At 44.5% G+C, this 20,869-nt stretch overlaps 1 protein-coding gene across 3 annotated transcripts; it reads left to right on the plus strand.

Moving 5' to 3' along the window:
- The first annotated feature begins 15,091 nt into the window (after positions 1–15,091).
- On the plus strand, positions 15,092–20,493 carry LOC117186684. Of its 3 annotated transcripts, none has more exons than XM_033387745.1 (2): positions 15,092–15,569; positions 19,468–20,461. In XM_033387745.1, exons 1-2 carry the CDS (start codon positions 15,389–15,391, stop codon positions 19,743–19,745), a joined length of 459 nt encoding a protein of 152 aa, XP_033243636.1. In that variant the 5' UTR covers positions 15,092–15,388; the 3' UTR covers positions 19,746–20,461. The 3 variants fall into 3 exon arrangements, 1 of the variants encoding a protein (XP_033243636.1); XR_004471632.1 differs by lacking the exon at positions 15,092–15,569 and adding an exon at positions 16,232–19,047 and having other exon boundaries at positions 19,468–20,493; XR_004471633.1 differs by lacking the exon at positions 15,092–15,569 and adding an exon at positions 16,232–16,818 and having other exon boundaries at positions 19,468–20,493.
- The last annotated feature ends 376 nt before the right edge of the window (positions 20,494–20,869 follow it).

The following is a 20,869-nucleotide window of genomic DNA, read 5'->3' on the forward strand; positions in this document are numbered from 1 at the left end:
TTTCGAGGGATAACCAAGCTGGAGAAGGATCGGCACAACGGCCGACACCCTTGCCAGCAGGAACTCCCCCATGAGTGTGGATATTCGACCAAAGCGTGTTAGTCAAATTTTAGTCAATTGGAAGTTTAGGTTCTCTGGGCGGGCTGGAATTTCCGTCGACGATTTCATTTATCGGGTAGAAGCGCTCACGATCCAAACATTGGACGGGAATTTCGAGTTGCTTTCGAGATACGTGAGCAATCTCTTTGAGGGTAGTGCCAGTGACTGGTATTGGCGCTACCATAAGAGTGTTAGGACGATCGTTTGGGCCGACCTTAAATCTTCACTGTTAGTACGATTCAAGGATGAGAGGACAGACGTCAACATTCGAGCTGCAATAGACCGAAGGAAGCAGAAGGAGAACGAATCATTTGATGAGTTCTACGAAGCGATTGTCCGATTGGCAGATACACTGGCAACGCCCTTGTCAGAATGTTCCCTGATGGAGTCATCCAATTTATTGCCGGAGATACAGCATGAACTTCTATATGAAAAGATCTTTAGCATTGCACAGTTAAGACACTTGGTGAAGACTCGGGATCTGTTCATGCAAACTGTTGGTAAAGATCCGGCGGCAAGACCACGTCCAGCACCAAGATGGTTAGTTCACGCGGTAGAAAGCCCAGTGCATTTACGGTGATGACCGACCATGCCTCCTTGAAGTGGCTGATGTCCCAATCAGATCTGAGTAGCAGACTGGCCAGATGGGCTTTGAAGCTTCAGGGGTATTCCTTTAATATTAGCCACCGCAAACATCGTTCCAGACGCCTTGTCTCGGGTCTTTTCCCCAGATTTGTCAGAGATCAAACCAGCAGAAAGGATCGATTTGGATTCGGAGCACTTTAGTTCGACGGATTCCCTTAGGGCTAAATTAGCGAGTAATCAGGCTCAGATGCCAGATGTAAAGGTGGTAGGCAAGCATATATATCGTCGCACCGAGCACGCAACAGGTGAAAGGGTAGCAGATGAACTCTGTTGGAAAATTTGGATTCCCAAGGGGCTCATAGATTCGGTCCTGAAAATGGCCCTCGAGCACGCACTATCTGCACACGGAGGCATAAATAAAACGCTGGAAAAGGTTCGGTGCTACTATTATTGGCCTACGTTCTTAAAAGATGTCAAAGAGTTCATAAACAGATGTGAAATTTGCAAGTGTACTAAGCATCCGAATAGACCTTTGAGACCGCCACTCGCAAAAACGGGGGACACCGAACGTTTTTTTCAGAAGCTCTACGTAGATTTTCTGGGACCGTATCCTAGAAGTCGTAGTGGGAATGTCGGGATATTTGTGGTGTTAGATCATTTTTGCAAATTTCCGTTTATTAAACCCGTAAGAAAATTTACCGCCGATGCCATCGTACCATACATTGAGGAACAATTGTTTCACTGCCTTGGAGTGCCAGAAAAGCTAGTCTCGGAAAACGGCGTCCAATTTAAGTCCCATGCATTCAACTTCTTGCTTCAGAATTATGGCATAGAGCACGCTTACACCGCCGTTTACGCTCCGCAAGCTAACGCGTCCGAGCGAGTTAACAGATCTATCTTGGCAGCAGTCGAAGCCTACATAAATCCTGACCAAGGTAACTGGGATGAGCAGCTCAGCAGTGTGGCCTGTGCGTTAAGATCGGCTGTGAGTGGCAGTGCCGTAAAGGCGAGTCCATACCAATTGGCGTTTGGACAACAGATGATCACGAATGGTACCACGTATCAGCTGTTGAGGCAGCTAGAGATGTTGGAAGACCGTTGGGTGCATTTTTCTAGGGACGACTCATTTGATCTGATGCGTGGCACGGCAAAGGAGGCAATGAGAGCTCAGTACGAACGAAATGAAAAGACGTATAAGTTTCGAAGTAAGGAGGTATCATTCAGAGTGGGGCAGGAGGTTTACCGTCGAAATTTCCAGCAAAGTAATTTCGTGAAAGGATTTAATGCCAAGTTGAAGAAAAACTGTTGGCGAAGGCAGACGTGCTATTTTTGGCCAATCCAAGTATAAAGAAAAAAAAAGGAAAAAAAGACCGGGAAAAGATCTTGACAGCTGAATGCAGCAAAGAAAAAATATTGTGCGTTTATTGGAATATAATCCTACCGAGAAAAATAAATTAAAAGTGTGTTAAGTGCCAATTTCAATTGGTATGTTGCTCAGCGTCGCTAATATACACCACATACACTCGTGGTGTGGGGTAGTGCCTTTTGTATTATAGGAATTTCATTTTCCAGATTGGCGGTTAGTACCAGCTTAAACTTCGAGTAATCTTTTGGTACCTGTCTGAACCCCAATACGAAAGCTCGCAACAACAATTTCCTCGATATTAGGGCCTTCGCTCGCGACGAGGGACTTATGCTCCTCGCCCAACTACCGCTCCGTACCCAAAATTCCAACGCTTAGGCCGAACAGCACAAAGCGGGAGGGGTAAATTATCTGCTCATCAGTCGCTTGCGGGCGCGAGCTGCTTATGTGTCGCGGAACCGGAATATATTGGAGGCCGTCCAATTCTGCGGAAGTTGTAAAACGGTGTAAACGGTCAAGCACTTTCTACCCGAAATATAGATCTGGACCTAGACCTGGTTTCTTTTCCTCTTACGAAGTGACGAGGAGTGCCCAGATGTGAAGCCGGCGGCAACGACTGTCGTTTTTTTTATCCATCAGTGTAACCGCTGATTCCTAGTTTATTTTATAGTGTCATTAGTTTAATTAGCTTAGTGAATTTCTTTCGTTTTTTTGTTGTAAACTCTTTCGGATGAAAGCGCAAGTGAAATGTGTGACAGGGCGAAAGTGAACAATGGTTGAACCGCAGAGGAGAACGTAATTTGTTTTTTGTAAAATTATTTCTCCAGTTTTCGTTTTAGGAACGTTGCCGCAGTCCATGGAAGCGCTTTCATCGCTGTTTCAACGCGTTTATTGAAACCAATCAAAAGAATGCCGTAAGTGATCGGAAAAAAATAATTAATAAATATATTGGAGTTTGGTTGTTATTAGCAACGAGTTATTGCATAAAAACAAAAAAACAAAAACCTCACGTAGTCAAGAGCTTCTTCGCTTAAGAGAGGCTTTGCGCTCTCCCTTATGACCCGCTGGCAACCATAAGCGCATCCGCCGCGCATAAGAAACAGTTCTCTTACGAAGAAGGCACAAAAAGGGAAGATGCGAGGCTGGTCGCTCTGACTCTCCTTTCTGCTTTTGTTTGCTTGTAATTAATGCAATTAAATAACTGATCTGCCATAACGATCGCTGCGCACAGTTTTACATTCCCTGGATAGCCTTTCTTTTGCATATTTATTTATTTATCTATTTACCTAATATAAAAGTTAGATATATGCATACTGCCCTTCTTTCAATTTGTAAGTTTTATTTCAATCGAAATGGTATTATTAAGAGTTAATAATTTACTAAGTTACTAGTTGCGATGCGCGCTCTATTGTAGTGAACCCATGTACATATGTAATACTCTGTTATATATATATTAACTCATATATATGCGCGCATATAAACGCAGTGACATAAACAACTATTGTTTATGTTACACATTCCATCTGAACAGCAACATGATCTGCCTCTTGAGCGCGGATAAGCTAGCTGCCCAAACTGCTGATCAATCTTTTCCCTAAAACACAGGCAGAACCCCAACGCACTCATACTGAGGCTAAGGGTCTCTTTCAATAATCCACTTAATGCTGATCATGCATTAATATAGACTCAGGCAGAGACCGCTCGCACTAATACTAATGCAGTGGTACTCTCTTCATAAGATGCATGGGAGAACTCTCGCTGTCCGATAAACATAAGAACAATTGTACCCTAGGCTAAGACTCAAAAATATTCCAATAAACATTCACTTATCAGAACTCAAACACAACGGACCTTCTTCTATCAAATAAAACTCTTTACATGGCGACCGTGACTGAGAGCTAAAAACTCAAAGCACATAAGTGTTCAAAAAAAATAATTTGAAAAGTGAAAAAAAAACAAAACAATAAAACTAAGGCACTGGACAAAAAAAAGGAGGATTTAAATACTGAGTGAGTAGAGGATGAGTGGGCTCAAAAATAAAAATCGCAGTGGAATAAAAGTAAGACAAAGAAGAGAAAAAGCACAACTTTTAAAATTCCTAGCCACCAACGAACCACCACGTTGGGAGACGGCCAGCGAGATATATGACAAAATAGATCATATAGAGTCTTGGCAACAAGACCAAAAACAACAGAAAAAGAGCTCTACCCCCTCTCACTCAAGTATTAAATCAATATTCGACAAAACTAAAACTTCTCCTCCACCCAAAAAAGAACTACCAAAATTTAAAAAGAAGTGCCCGGCCGATTGCGGAGGCCCGCGCTACAACGTCGGCTGCTTTGGAACGTGCCAACGCCCTGAAAAAACCGACAGCGCTGCAAAGAGCGACCAACATAAGGCCTGTGCGATGACCAGCACCGACCCCGCCCAGCGTGCCAAGCTGGGCCAGGAATAAAGTGCGAGAGGCATAGGACCGCCTATGTGCGAGTGGCATATAGGCCGCCTCTTGCACCTCCGAAGGAAACGCAAAGAAGACAACACGACAGCAGATTATAATAATATTTAGTTTTACTTATATATATAAATAATCAAAAAGTAAAATGTACCATTGAGCAATAATTGCATTGCCCGATGAGAAGTTTGGCCCATAAAGCCATACGCCAATTAGGTAGGAACAAAATGTTATCCAAATCCACTTAATAATTTACTCGGAAAAAAAATTATTATTTTGACAATAGAAGAAAAACCCAATAATTAATCATGGGTAAAACAGAGTCTAAAGTTAAAAATCCAACGGCCAATGTCGTTAATAAAGTTGACTCTATCATAATCATAATCATTTTAATTTCGGTAATGCTTGTTCTTAAACTTTATACAATGCATAACAAGCATCTTAAGAAAAGAAACACCCAAAATAAATAAATGAAAATTTTTTTTAAAAAGAAAATAAATGCTAATTAATAATAATAAAGTAGATCCGAATATCTATGGAATGGAAAGAGATAGTAAGCAAAATTTCAAACAATAGAACCGAATTTGACAAATCATACAAATGCTTAAATAAAAGTGTGCCTATCACAACGCGTACAATAGTAGGTTAGGTTAGGTTCAGGCGGTAGCCTGGGGGAGTGATGAATCCCTCCCAAGCTCACTTGGACCTGTAGAAGGTCCGTTGTGATGCCGCATGGGCGTGTGCCCCTTCCCAATGCCTAAAAGCCGTGGAGAGCAGGCTGTTGCAAATTAAGGGCAGTCCTATCCGGAGGCTTGGATGAATCTGGACAAGGTTCCCGGCTTGATTTCGGACAGGTCCGAAATGTCCGTGAGGAAAGCGGCCCCGAGAATACGAAGACGACGATTTCCAAGGGCCGGGCAGTGGCAGAAGAAGTGGGGGACCGATTCCTCCTCTTCCTCGTCGCGACAACTCCTGCAGAAGTCGTTATGAGGGATTGACAGTCTAGAGGCATGAGTGCCGATCTGCCAGTGTCCCGTAATGGCTCGAGTAGCTGCAGAGCACTGTGCTCTGCTGAGCCTATACAGCTCGGCTGAGCGCTTCTTCGATCGATATGGCCATATCAATCTTGAGATTTTACAGGAAACGGTTTGCTGCCATCTCCTATTGGCATTTTGCTCGAACAATTCGTGCGTGAGGAGCCTTCACGTAGCCAGAGGCATCGCTACCTGCTTCTTCTCCGATAGGAGAGGATTCGTAGTACCCTGCCTTGCTAGCTCGTCGGCGGCGTCGTTCCCCTCGATGTCCCTGTGGCCTGGGACCCATATAAGGAAGAGGTCTAACTGCTCTGCGATCTCGTGCAGAGACCTGCGGCAGTCATTTACGGTCGCTGGGTTCGACGAAATTGAGCCTAAAGCTTTAATAGCTGCTTGGCTGTCCGAGAAAACGCACACTAAGTGTAGAAGTAGAAGTGTCTAGAAGTAGTTTGGAGACGATGGAAATGGCCTCCTTGATGGCTACAACCTCCGCTTGGAACACACTGCAGTGGTCCGGGAGCCTGAAGCAATGACTGATGTTCAGCTCGCTGCAGTAGACTCCGCCTCCCACGCGGCCGTCTAACTTTGAGCCATCAGTGTAGAAGTGAACCGCATTAGCGGGTCCTGGTTCGCCCATCTCCCAGTCCTCCCTAGGTGGGATTGATACCTGGAAAGGCGTCGAGAGGTGATCACTAGGGATACAATAATCTGTCCTCTCTGGTAATTGCGGGAGTCTCATCAGGATTCCCGAGTGCCCAACCGCGGACGCTTTCCACAGTCTGGCTTCTCTCATTCTGAGTGCTGAAAATGTTGCCACCTTCTTTCCCGTGAGATCTACAGGGAGGAGGTCCAGCACAGTATCCAGGGCTTCCCCTGGAGTAGTGCGTAGCCCGCCAGTGATGCATAGCTCTGCCATGCGTTGAACTCTGCTGAGTTTATTGAGGCATGTCTTTCTGTCTAAGGCTGGCCACCATACCACCACTCCATAGAGCATGATCGGTCGTATGATGGCGTTGTAGAGCCACCGGACTATATAGGGGGTCATTCCCCATTTTAGTCCGATGGCTTTCCTGCAAGTATAGAGGGCCACTGTGGCTATCCTCTATGCTCAATTTCCAGTCGAGCTTTCTATCGAGGATTAGGCCAAGATACTTGGCGTTGTTGCTGAAGACTAGCACTTCCCCACATAGTCTTGGGGGAATCAGTACCGGAACTTTGTACTTCCTAGTGAAAAGCACCAGTTCCGTTTTAGACGGGTTGACGCCTAACCCGCATTTGTCTGCCCATTTCGACATTTTCGTGAGAGTACTTGTCATGCACTCACACAACGTCTCACGCAGAAGTGTGTTCACTGCCACGATCCATAGGAGGGGCGAGAGGACTCCGCCCTGCGGTATGCCTCTGCAGACGAATCTGGTGCATGTTGACGTCCCCAGTGATGCCTCAACCGTCCTGCGTTGCAGCATCTGATCGATCAGGCTCACCTTCCTGGAGCCAACCCACAGATCCGTCAGTGCGCCCGTGATGGCGGTCGGAAGGATGTTTTTAAAAGCGCCTTCTATGTCGAGGAAGGCTACGAGGGAGTACTCCTTAAAGTTAAGGGAAGCTTCGATGATCGATGTGATCGAGTGTAGGGCCGTTTCGGTGGATCTTCCCTTCCGATAGGCATGCTGGGAGTCTGAGATCAGACTGGACGGAATACACGCTGTGAGATGCAGCCCTAGGAGTCGTTCCATCGCCTTTAGAAGAAAAGACGATAGACTAATGCGCCTGAAATCTTTTGGGGCAGTGTGCGAGGGCTTGCCTGCCTTGGGTATGAATACGACTTTGGTCTGAAGCCAGGTATCAGGAATGCACCCGTGGGGGAAAATTCCCTCGTAAATTATTTTGAGCCAGTTAATGGCCTTAAGTCCCGCGTGAATCAGTTGGGCAGGGAAAATGCCGTCTGGCCCCGCGGACTTGTAAGGTTTAAAACTTCTGATCGCCCAGGAAATGTTCTCCTGGCTTAGCAGGCTCAGGAGGGCATTTGAGACGACAGAAAGAGGCGCGAAGTAGTTGGGTCTGTTTTCATCGCAGCCAGGGAAGTGTGTATTTAGGAGAAGATGTAGCGACTCATTACTGGACGTTGTCCAAGACTGGTCGACTTTATTCAGGTAGCCCAGAGTGGGTGTTGTCTTCGAGAGAACTCTGCGCAAGCGCGAGGCTTCTGAGTTACTCTCGATTTCGCTGCAGAACTTACGCCAGGAGGCGCGTTTGGCTTTTCAAAGTTCTTTGTTGTAGGATGACAGACTGGCCTTGTATTCGGCCCAGTTTTGCTCAACGTTATCAGCCTTAGCTTTATTGAAGAGTCTCCGGGAGGCTTTCCGGAGTTCACCCAGTTTCGGATTCCACCATTCAGGTTTCCTCCGGCCTCTGTTCTTGCCAGAGGGGCATGCTTTGTCGAGCGCCTTATTGCAGGCGTCGGTAAAGATCTTAAGAAGACGGGTCGTGGCCTCCGTGGAGAACTCCTCCTCAGATGGGGGCTCGGGGAGAACACGACACAGGTAATCAGATTACCGAGTCCAGTTTGTCCGCCTGATGTTCCGGAAACGAACTGGCTTCGGTACTGAGAAGGAGAAAACAGTTTCCACGTACCTGTGGTCCGAGAAGGAGTGCTCTTCCAGGACCCTCCAGGATACAATGTTACTCTGTATCTCATGAGAGGCAAGCGTGAGGTCCAGGACCTCCTTGCGGTTTTTAATAATAAAGGTGGGATCACTACCCCGGTTTAATAAGACCATCTGAGTGGTCAGTAAGTAACTGAAAAGGTACTCACCTCTTTCGTTTGTGTCAGTGCTTCCCCACTGACAGTGATGTGCATTGGCGTCGCACCCCACAATTAGGCCGATTTCTTTGGCCGAACAGTCTGCGATTAGAGCCCGGAGAGACGCGTGTGGAGGGGGGTCTGGTTGATCATGGCCCATGTATGCGGAGCAGATCCTCAGTGCGCGCTCCTGGCCTTCGAGGCTCACTGCGGTGTGGTCTTCATTGCTGAAATTTGGGAGAAAAAAAAGGGTGCAACTCTCTTTTTGCAAGAATGCAGGTACGAATTTTACCTGCGGTTTCAGCTACGTATAGCTTGTAGTCAGAAGTCCTCAGACCGGAGACCCTGTTTCCGAGGATCCAGGGCTCCTGAATGAGGACTATGTCGGCTCCACCCTTGGCCAGGTGGAGCAGTAGAGCAGCGCATGCTGCCTTACAATGGTGGAGGTTTATCTGCAGGATCGTCAGTGACATTCCTGAGGCTCACCTCCACCATTGTTGCTTCTAGATCGCTGTCGGGGGAATCCGGCTCCTCCCCGACAACGATGTAGCTGAGACCTCTGGCTAGGTCGCGCTCGTCGAACGCGTAGACGTCCAGGATGTCGTCCGACATCATGGACGCCGCATCCGACGCCGGGTTGTCTTCCTCGCACGAGGCCCCCTCTTTCGGGATCTCCGGCAGCTCCGGGTCTGGCTCGACCTCCGCTTGCCTGCCCTTGCGATCCGACTTATAGGTGGTTATGGTGACCTTTTTGTACCCGTAGTCGACCACACCGTCCGTCTTGGCGAGGGGCTCTAGCGACTCCTCATTTAGGACGAGTATAATCTGGCGCCTCTGCCCCTGGATGTCCTCTACCTTGGCCACCTTCCAATCGGCTGTGGGAAGGTGGGGGTTGCAGACCTGCAGTAGCCTGAGGATTTTCTCAGGTTCTGCAGGTTTTGCCGAGACCCATGCTCTGGCTCTCGGACGGCTGGGAATATCCTCCCATCTCACGGCCTCCAGTTTCGCCCCTGGATAGACCTCTTTCAGAGCAGCCACCGCCTTCATGTAGAGGGCCGCAGAGCGAGCGTCTTGGCAGGCGATGGCTTTCACCTTGCCTTGATGCCACCCTGCGTCCTCACACTTTGGCGGTGGTCCGCCGTTCTCCTCCAGTTCCTGTAGGAACCGGTTCTGGAGCTCGTTCTCCACCAGGTGCCACTTATCGCGAGGGACATGGCCGTCCTCGGCGCCCCTGTCCAGGACACCGACAACGACCGGCTCGTGAGGTGGGTCCTTCACCCGCTTGGCTTGCTGGGCCTGGCCTGGCTGATTAGCGGGGTCCTCCGCTGAGCGTAGCCGCTTGTTGGGGGCCTTGGCTGCGCCCTTTCCGGCTTTGGCTGGCTGGAAAAGTGGCAGGGGAGGCCCACAGCCTCTGCTCCTTTCCTTCTGCCGACGCCCTGAAGTTCGGGTCCTTGGTGGATAGGATGAAAGCCGCTCGTCTCCTGTCCTGGTACGACGGCTTTCCTCCCCGTGGTGCAGAGACGCTGCTCGCCGGGGCCCCCATGGGTTCCTCGGTCCCGGTGCGCTTACCAGCCGCGATTACGCTCTGCTTGGCAGCCACCCCGGTATCCGATTCGCCCTTTGAGCCACCCGACTTGGAAGGACCCGATTGGCTTTTCGGGCCCCCCCTCGCTGCGGCTGCTGCCTGAAGACGGTGGACCGACTCAGTCTCCTTCCCCGTCTTCTTTGGACCTGGTTTCCCAGGCGCTGGTACAGAGGGATTGGCTTGTCCCTCCGGTACTTTAGGAGGAGTACCGAGCTCCTTTGCGGTGTTTTTGTTTGTTATATTTGATTTATTTGGCATTGTTGCTCCCACTAGTAGGCGGGGAGGGGTTGGTCACCCGAGGCATAGCCCGCTTGCCCCGGCAAGCCTTATTTAAACTAGAGGTCGGGAGGTATCCAGAGTCCGCATATTAGTGACCGGGCACCCCCCCGGCCATGCATCCCTCGGCATATAACAGTGTCACTTTGGATTGGGGTAATTTCACTGAGAGTTTTCTTCTCTCCGCCAGTCTGCGCTAAGAAAAATGGAATTAGCCAAATTTTTGATTAACTTAAAGCTGAAAATGTTCAGAAATTGAATGCAAATATAGCGATATTAATTTAATTTAATAAAAAGGGAAAATATCAGGGACAGCACTAGTTTTAGGATGCTTACTTCTATAAAGATTCTGGTGAAACCAGATGTGGAGGCGGGGCAAAGTTTTGAAATATTCTCGTAACAGTGACATATTACAGAAGTCCGGATATAAAACGTCGTTGCTCTAGCTTTTACAGTCTTTGAGCACTAGGCGCTGATAGGGACGGCCAGACGGACGGACGGACAGACGGACAGACAGACAGGGCTCAATCGACTCGGCTATTGATGCTGATCAAGAATATATATACTTTATGGGGTCGGAAACGATTCTTTCTGGACGTTACACACATCCATTTTCACCACAAATCTAATATATCCCAATACTCATTTTGAGTTTCAGGTATAAAAAGCTGTTTCTAACTTGAAGCTGTTTCTAAAAAAAGCGTAAATAATGTGTGCTAACAATTTTGTAATAAAGTGATATTTAATATGTATTTTATATAATTTTCATTAACTCATCCATCTCTGTGGGGCTAGCTTCAGATTCGCATTTGTACGACATGGTCGTACCAATCATGCTTATGTAATTATGTGTCACTTCGTTGCCAAACCAGCATTTTCAAAGTCTTCGCAATCCATACCTTTATATTTACACGGTCTTTTTTTACACGGTTTGGAAATAACACGGTTTGAAAATAAAATTTGTTTAAATTTTTTACACAATAAAATTTGCTTAAGTTTTTCACACAATAACAACACAAATATATAAAAATACATACAGCTCACAAGCAGCTAGAAACCAAACGAAAACAAGATAGAGCATAAAGAGAATAAGTACATATTTGTTTGTCCATCGTTTTTTTGCGTAATCACATACATATGTACATACAAGCAAATTTAGTGGTCAGAGTAATTGTAGATAGCAACAATTTAGGGGAATTCCATTTTTGCGGAAATTTAAGGGGATTACATTTTTGCAATAGAAATGTGTTTGGTAAAGACATTTTTTATACGAAAATTTTTTTTCCAACTTTTCCTAATTGTTTCCCCAATTATACCCGATACTCAAAATGAGTATTGGGGTATATTAGATTTGTGGTAAAAGTGGAGTCCAGAAGGAATCGTTTCCGACCCCATAAAGTATATATATTCTTGATCAGCATCAATAGCCGAGTCGATTGAGCCCTGTCTGTCTGTCCGTCCGTCCGTCTGTCCGTCCCTATTAGCGCCTAGTGCTCAAAGACTATAAGAGCTAGAGCAACGATGTTTTGGGTCCAGACTTCTGTGATATGTTACTGCTACAAAAATATTTCAAAACTTCGCCCCGCCCACTTCCGCCTTCACAAAAGAACGAAAATCTGTGGCATCCACAAATCTGAATTGGACAGTATCATTATTATAGCCAGCATCAAGAAAAAATTTAATTTTTTCTCGCCTTGTCTCTTTCTAACACACACGTAGCATAGCCGGCTTTGCTTAGAGTAAAACATTAGCGCCTAGATCTCAGAGACTATAAGAGCTATAGCAACCAAATTTTTGATCCACACTCCTGAGATATCGGACCTTGACGAGTTTGTTTCAAAATTTCGCCACACCCCCTTCCGCCCCCGGACGAAAATCTGGGGCATCTACAAATCTCAGAGGCTATTAAGGCTAGAGTAACCAAATTTGGTATGCGCACTTCTTTTAGATCTCACTATAAAACGTATATCTCAGAATTTCGCCCCACCCCCTTCCGCCGCCACAAAAAACGAAAATCTGTTGTATCCACAATATTGCAGATTCGAGAAAACTAAAAACGCACAATCATAGAGAATGACCATATCTATCCGGTTGCGGAAACTCACAACGTTCCCCCTCGTTTCTGATAAAAAGTTGGCAGCACAGATTTTGGCAGCTAAATCGGTATAGAAGCTAAACTAGACTTCGGTAATAAATAGATCAAAGAACATATAGAAAACAAATATCGGGAATCCGCACTTGCAACATCTCTGCAAGTCACTTATATCTCCCACTCAGCATGGAGTTATAAGGCGGCGATCAACCACCACGAACTTGTTAGAGTTTACCTCTGTCATTATTAAAGGCTTTTAAGGTAACTTACAGACGGATGTTATTTACACCGACTTTAGTAAAGCATTCGACTCTGTAAACCATTCCCTTTTAGCGCACAAACTTGACCTTTTAGGGCTTCCGTGCGGATGATGTTAAACTCTGTGTCCAGTATAAGGACATTTCATTTAATTCTCGCTTGCAATCCGATCTCAATAACTTTCAGTCATGGTGTTGTGCAAACTTGTTACACCTTAATACCTCGAAATGCAAAGTTATGACATTTCATCGTTCTAGACCTTTGTTGGCTCCCTATACCCTATTTGGTGGTTCTCTTGAGAGAATTACCCTGGTGGATGATCTGGGTGTTATGTTAGACCCCAAGTTAAAGTTTTTTGAACACATTTCTACCATGGTAAATAAGGCCATGGGCGTGCTTGGGTTTATAAAGAGGTGGTCAAAGGAATTTGACGACCCCTATATAACAAAGACTCTCTATACCTCGCTTGTTCGTCCAATTTTAGAATACGGCTCCTGTGTATGGTGCCCTCAGTACAAAGTACACCAGGACCGTATAGAATCAGTACAGAACAACTTTTTACTCTTTGCTCTGCGGGGCCTTAACTGGGATGAAGGTGTGAGACTCCCATCTTACTCTAGTAGACTGCTATTAGTAAACCTCCCATCCTTAGTTAACCGTAGAAAAATTCTTGGTGTGATTTTTATGCACAACTTGATCAGGGGTGACATAGACAGCCCTGATCTGTTTAGCCGCATAAACTTCACGATTCCTATTAGACTTACTAGAAATTTTATACCGTTGTTCCTTCCACTTTGTAGATCGAATTATTCCTTGCATGAACCGTTTAGGGTCTTACGCTCGGATTATAATTCCCTCTACCATATTATATCCACCACTAATTCTCTTCCTCTTATTAAATTACTAATCATTACACACCTTTCTAGTAATTAGTAATTGTAGTGGTATTTTTATTTTTATTTTGAATGCATGCCTAGATCTCTTAGAAATTTTAGTGCTAATCTTCCTCGAATATTAGTCTAACAGCTATATTTCCTGCATGCTCGCGTAACAGCCTTCTGCTGGTGTCACACGGGCCACTTGACGGTGCAGTAATTGCATCGCCTCTTGAAAGATGCAGTCATTGCATGTCAACGCCCACGAAAGAGTAAACAAAATTTAGGGATATATTTTTGTAATTTGAAGTCAAAGTTGAAAAACTGCTCAAAAGTTAGGTACTAATGAATCCATATGCTCAAGTCCACTCAATATTATAATAATTTTCCATTTCGCGCTACCTCAATTATCTTATTGGTTTTGAATGAATATGCAAGCTAGTATTTCTACCTTTACCTGTCTTTTTGACGTTCATTGAAGTTCATTTTAAAACTTGCATATACCATTCCGCGAGAGGGAGAATCTTTTGAAAACAGCATGCCAGCCAAGAAAATACAAAAGACTAGGAAAAAAATTATTCAAGAAAAATTCTTAAACAAATTATTATTGAAAGTAGACTGCCCCAAACAAGGATTTGGAAGCACAAACGATGGAAACTCATCACCGACATTCTTTGATAAAAACGAAATTACTTTAAAAATAACTGGGGTGGATATTATAATCAAAAGATTGGATGTAATTTTGAATATTTTATACTGCAAAGACAAAATAAATACCCGCAAGTTTGCGGAATATGCCTCGAAGACTGCAGAGCTGTTACTGGAAAAATACCTTGAAAAGAAGCTGAGTCCCACTCTTCATAAAATTCTGACACATGGTCAAATTTAAAGTAAACATCAGAGCCTACCAATTGGAGAGATGTCAGAGGGAGAAAAAGAAACGAGAAACAAAGATTACAAAAAATGCAGAAATATTAATACGTGCAAGCTATCACGAATTATGCAAAAGCAAGATCTTTTCAACATGTTGGCATTAGATATATGAGATCACAAAATAAATCGGCAAGCAGTTATTCTTCAGAAATGATAAGTTTATAAGATATTCCTTCCACTAAACAGGAAGTGGAGGATTATTATACAGAAACAAAAAAAATTCAAACAACTTTCAAACTAAAAAAAAAATAAATTAAAAATGGAGCATTTTACATAGGAAATTATGCACCGGCAACAAAGTTTAACTTTAACCCATTATTGTGAAGCTTTTAGACATTGTAGCATAATTTACTTAAGCAGATTAAATTTTGAAATATTTTTCTTTAAAATGCAGTTATTCATGAAGATATCTTTAGTTGTTCAGATGTTATTAATTTAGCAAGCTTAAACGACGGAATGCCCCACTGTGCGACGGTTCTCATTAAGGGGAGGATGTGGACCTGTGTTAGAATTAAGGAGCGATTTTAAATTTTTTAATATGTTTATATGTTACTTCTTACACATACGTTAGGACTTTGGACAGCAATACTAATATAAACTTGAACCTCTGTAACCGCCTTTACAATGCTTATCGACTACTCGCACTCGAAATATATACCGATAGTAGACGTTACGCAACGACAAGGAACGGCAAGGACAAGGAACAAGGAACGACAACGAAAGGTAGTTTTAGACTTCGAGGATAAAAATACGGTCGCTGATTGTGGTGCGCACACTTTCGCCGTGGGAGATTGCAGAGACGCAGCCAGCACAACATTCTGCAGGAAACTCGAATCGGATTCTTGCGCACAACTACTGGTATCAGGAACCGCTGCTACATGCGGCACCCACACTGGACACCTAGATCCCATCATCAACGACGCCACCGTGAACGTCGTGTCCCCCAGCGGGGATAAACAACTAAACAACTTCCAAACCGAAAGCAAATTCACCAATCACTATAGCATTCTGCAGAAATGCTCAGTCATCTCACATGACACTCACATGTCGGTCCACGCCAAACAAAGCACCGGACCCAGAAGACCCTTCGGGGAGTACCAAGGACGGCCCTCTCTTTTCCGCGGGAGCAGTTAACACGGGCTGCAATGCAGCTGGAGCGAACGGCCAAAGACCAGCCACAGAGTCCGAAAGTGTCAGCTTATACCAAATCAACGGTAAGCGATATCCGATCTAGCGGATGCGCAGCCGGCAGCCGTGCAGAGGTGGAATCCGAGCCCCCACATGCGCGCATTTTATGACCAACATTTTGTGAACGCTGCGGACGCAGGGCAGCTTTAAGATAGGTTTTAAAATAAAGTAAAATCACTCTGTTGTACCTCATCAGTCCTCACGGACGATCAAACTCTGTTGCGTGACCTTTCATCTAATCGTTATTATATAATATAATATTTGAATTATTTATTTTTATCGTAATTATAAGGTCTAGTGTAAGTGAGGCTAGGACAAAGCGGGAGCGCAATAAAAGTTCACTCTCTCGCTCTTGGCGAATTCGCCCCGCTTTGCCACCGTAGGTTATCTTTAATATTGAAAAAGATCGAGCGCAATAATTTTTGTGCAAAATTTCTGCTACCGCCGAGGGATGCCCTGTGATAAAGCCAGAAAAGTAGCAGTTGAATTAAAAGATCCAAAAGAGGAATTAGAGGTATTTGTGCAAAAAATTGAAGGCAGAGCAATAGACATTCAAATCTTTCTGTGCAGTGTCTTGCGCTGAAAACATTGCACATCGCTTTCAGTTCTAGGCACAGACGTATGATAAATAGTAGAGCTTGATTGCATGCATTTTATTCATAATTGCAAATAAATATAACTGCATACACATAAATACATACATATCGACACATACAGACATTGTATGTGACATATGTGGACGCAACAGTTATATATAAATCCATCGTTTACTGAAATCACTGTCCCCCCTCCCCACCCCTTTTTATTCTACCTTTCTCGTTGCCAAAAGGGTGGTTCGTTAACCCAAGCCGCAGTACATAGCACTTACAGCCATACATACATACATACAAGTGCATTCTTTCTCGTTTTTTCGCTTTCGCATCTCCACCGTTTGATTGCGTTGTATTTGTTGTGAAAATTTTCGTTGCCGCTCTTGAGTTTAATAATATACATATATTTTTTTCGAACGTTATTTGCAGCCACCCTTTCTATTGATACCTAGTGCCTCGACATTCAATATAACAATTCGTTTTCGATTATTGTCCTCGTTCAAACATTGAACAAAAAAAAATTAAAAATGATGATGCATATGCAGTCGAGTTGAAAGAGCTGACGATTGTAACCAATGGAGAGATAATGTCGCCGCCTTTGCTGCAGCAAGTTATACAAAGCCAGTGTCTTCTTCAGCCCAAACTCGTGCTAGACTCCCGAAATTGACATCACCAAAATTTAGTGGTAAACATTCGGAGTTCAAAAATTTCATTAGCCTTACCGGTGATCAAAAAATTTAATCATTTGATTTCGTGCCGCTCTGAGGAAGCATTAGGAACAATAAGGGCGTTCCAAGACGCCGAGGAAAATTATGAAAAAGCCATGGCCGGCCTAAAACGAGTATTTGACAACGATTAGTTGATTTTCACGAATAATATCTCCACATTGTTCAATCTGCCGAGAATATCGCCTCAGTCCGCATTGTTCCTAAGAAATCTAATCGATACTGTTTCGGCGATGTACGGATCGTTACTGTTGATCGGAGACGATACAAAAATTTCGAATGCAATGCTCATTCTTCTCGTTTTGAACAGAGTCGACCCAGTGACGAAACAAAAGTGGGATTAACAGCTTACTTATGAGAAGTTGCCGCTTTGGTCTGACTTTGAGAAAGTCTTAAATCGTCGATACCAGCATCTGTCTGCTGAGGAATCGACCAAGCCAAGACAAGACAAAGTCATGCCAAGCAAGCAAAATAATCGCAGTTTGTTTTCTTTTTCTCCCTCTTCCACCAACAGTAGAACTCAGCAAACTTGTAGCTATTGCAATTCAGGAGACCATGTAGTGTCAAATTGCCCTCCATTTTCTCGTCTCTCAGTTATGCAAAGGTTTGAGTTTGCCAAATCGGCCTCCTTAATTGTCTGCGAAAAGGCCACGCTGTTGTAAAATGCAAAGCCAATAAATGTCGAGTGCGCAGCTGCTCACATCATACATTATTGCATCGATACACAGTGTCGGCTAATAGTCTCGCGTTGCCACCACCCCAAGAGAGTCCTTCTCCTCCATCAAATCAGAATCAACCTTCCACGTCACATGTTCTGCATGCGACAGCGTTGGACAGGGTAATTCTGGCGACGTTGATCGTAAGCGTCAGAACTAAGAGCGGTGAACATATTTTGGGCAGTGATCTGCTCGACTCTGGATCACAAATAAATTTCATTACCGAGGACCTCGCTCATCGCTTACAGATCCGTAGAGAGGAGTCCTGTATTAACTTGATTTGAATTGGTGAATCTACTTCTAAAGTAAAGGATAAAATACACACAGTGGTGAAGTCGCGAATTAATGGTAGTGAGTTCTCCTCTGATTTTTGGATCCTGAAATCAATTTCAGGTTATCACCGTGACCAGTCAGTGAATGTGGCTGACTGGCGAATCCCAGAGAACATACCACTGGTAGACCCTTATTTTTACAAGCCACAAAGAATAGATATGCTAATTGGAGCCCAATCGTTCATTGAATTATTAGCTGTTGGTCAAACTAAGCAAGGTGCTGACTTTCCAATTCTTCAGAAAACCCTTCTTGGTTGGGTTGTGTCCGGAAAATATGTTTACAGGAGTTCCTCAAATTAAAAATAGTTTGAATTGCTGTAAAGAGTTGCTATTATCCATCGATATGACCCTAAAAAAGTTTTGGTCATTGGAAGAAATTCCATCTACCAAGAAAATTGAGCATAAGCTATGTGAAGAACACTATCGTAAGACGACTCAGGTACTGTCATAAGGACGGTTTGAAGAAAGGCTCCCGCTGAAATCAGATCCAAGTTTTTTAGGTAACTCATTTGAGGTTTCTAAGCGGCGGCTTAACAAACAGCGTGGAATAGGTTAGAAAATACAATGTCTCAATTGGAAGACATATCCATATCTCGGCTTGTGTATTCCGATATCATGTCAGCGGTTCAAATACTTGCTTTTGCTGACGCCTCCATGAAACTCTATGGAGCGTGTGTCTACGTAGCTGAACTGCCGAATTTCTAAAAATATCATTGTTGACTTCCAAATCCAAAGTAGCGCCGTTCAAGACCAAAACGCTCCCAAGGCTTGAATTATGTGCCACTCACCTTCTCGCAGATCTCTGTCACAGATTCAAACTACTATTAAACATCCCCATCGAACGAGTTGTTTACTGGTCTGATTCAGAGGTAACTCTTCATTGGATCCGGTCTCATCCATCGTTGTTGCCAACTTTCGTTTCGAATAGAGTGGCTGAGACTCAAGAGTGGTCAGATGATGCTACGTGGCGGCATATACCCACGAAACAGAACCCAGCAGATATTTTCTCAAGAAGTTGTGACGTCAAAGAACGCCCAGTATAAACTTCGAAAAAACTGTCTCACCGATCGAATATAATGAAGCCTTTTATAAAATTTTCGAGATCGTCCAGCATCACAAGTGTAAAGGAGAAATCGAAAAGGTTAGGAAAGAATCTGCAATTGGTTTTAGTCTTTAGCGGTTGAACCCATTCATCCATGAAGACACAGCAAGTCCCTGTAAACTTTCGTCGTTACGAGTGGGGGGGCGACTAGCCAAAGCTCTGCTTTTGACTGAGTGCTCGCAATTCGTGCGAAGCTTTATTCGTCATCTGCACCATTCGAATTTTCATGTCAGCCCACGAGCACTTGTAAGCATTCTTCGACAGAGCCTTGGGATAGTGAACACTCAGGAGGTCTGCCGTCAGACAGTTCGATTGGGGCGAATAAAGCCACTCATAAGGAATGTACCCGCAGATCGACTCCGTGCTCTCCGCCCATTTTCAATAAGCGGCGTTGATTTTTGTGGACCAGTGTACATCACAGATCTAACACCTGACTGTTTTTTTATTGGCTTTCCAAAGGTTCGTCGTGCACCGAGGATATCCCCAAACCGTTCAATGCGACAACGCGTCGGAGCGGTCCGCCAAGGGGTCCAGAGCAAGGGGACGCAATTCGAGAATTCGCGTCAAGGAACGGATGCGAATTTTTCGTTCATACCGCCGCGAGCTCCTCACATGGGAGGGCTATGGGAGACAGGTGTACAAATCGCCCAAGAGCTCGCCACAGTCTTCGTCGACATCGAGGCAACAATGAACTCGAGGCCGCTGGGAGCCATCAGACAAGATCCAAGCGACGGTGAGACCATAACACCCGGGCACCTGCAGACAGCGGGTCGCGTTTTGGCAGCGATGGTCCCGCGAGTATGTCCTGGGGTTGCAAATTCCTGGCAAATGGCCCCAGCTGCAACCGAACCTCAAGGAAGGAGACTTCGTCCTCGTGGCCGAAGACAGTCTGCCGCATCAGGAGTGGCTCGTGGGGAGGGTCATCGTCCCGCACGAAGGAGAGGACGGCGAAATAAGGATTATCCCTGGAGCGGTTTTTCGGCGGGCCATATACAAGTTGGCGCCGCTCCCAATATGTTGAAGCCGTGCATCCCTTCAACGGGGCCGGTGTGGCGTGACCTTTCATCAAATCGTTATAATATTTGAATTGTTTATTTGTATCTTAATTATAAAGTCAAGTGTAAGTTAGGTTAGGGCAAAGCGGGAGCGCAATAAAACCTCGCTCTCTCGCTCTTGGCGAATTCGCCCCGTTTTGCCACCGTAGGTTAGCTAGAATAATTAGCTTGAATTGTGAAGGAAATATAGTCTATCGTTTATATTGAAAGAGATCGAGCGCAAAATTTTCGCCCCGCTAAATACATATAATTAAATTACTGCCACCCAAAGTTTTCGGTGATTTTTGTTTCTAAATTTTCAAACTCTTTTATCAATACGGGCTAACTAATATAACAAATTGTAAAGAACATTTTTATCAAATAAAACTAACAAATATTAAATAAAGAAAATATAAATATATGGTTACCAAACCAGTGAGTTTGGCAATTGGCCTATAATTGGAGATACAATTCATAGCACTTAAACATGGGCGCAATCGTGGCAGTTTTCTACTTTCCAGTAAACATACCCGTTAACAGAGAATTTTAAGAGGTTCACCAAAAGCAACATCACAAGTAAGGATCAGGAAAACCGAGATGCCATCACTGTCGGGTTTACTAGAATTTTTTTAAATTGTCAATTACCTCCAAAATGTCCGCATCAGATACCACCGAAGAGAAAGAGCTTAAATTTATGCAAATCATGCCAAACAGCATATGGGTCAAAATGGGAGCTACAAAAAAAGCAAATAGGTTTGCTATGCCACTATCCATATGTGAGCTCAAGTTACCAAGGCTCTTAGCTGAATGAAGAGAGCTCGTCGACC

This window comes from Drosophila miranda, chromosome XR (assembly GCF_003369915.1).
Source record: "Drosophila miranda strain MSH22 chromosome XR, D.miranda_PacBio2.1, whole genome shotgun sequence".
Lineage (NCBI taxonomy): Eukaryota > Metazoa > Arthropoda > Insecta > Diptera > Drosophilidae > Drosophila > Drosophila miranda.

Coding starts and splice junctions, on each gene's coding strand:
- LOC117186684 (XM_033387745.1), top strand. CDS start 15,389: ATGACACTCACATGTCGGTCCACGCCAAACAAAGCACCGGACCCAGAA. Junction 15,570..19,467: donor CAGCTTATACCAAATCAACG/GTAAGCGATATC, acceptor GGCTTTCCAAAG/GTTCGTCGTGCACCGAGGAT.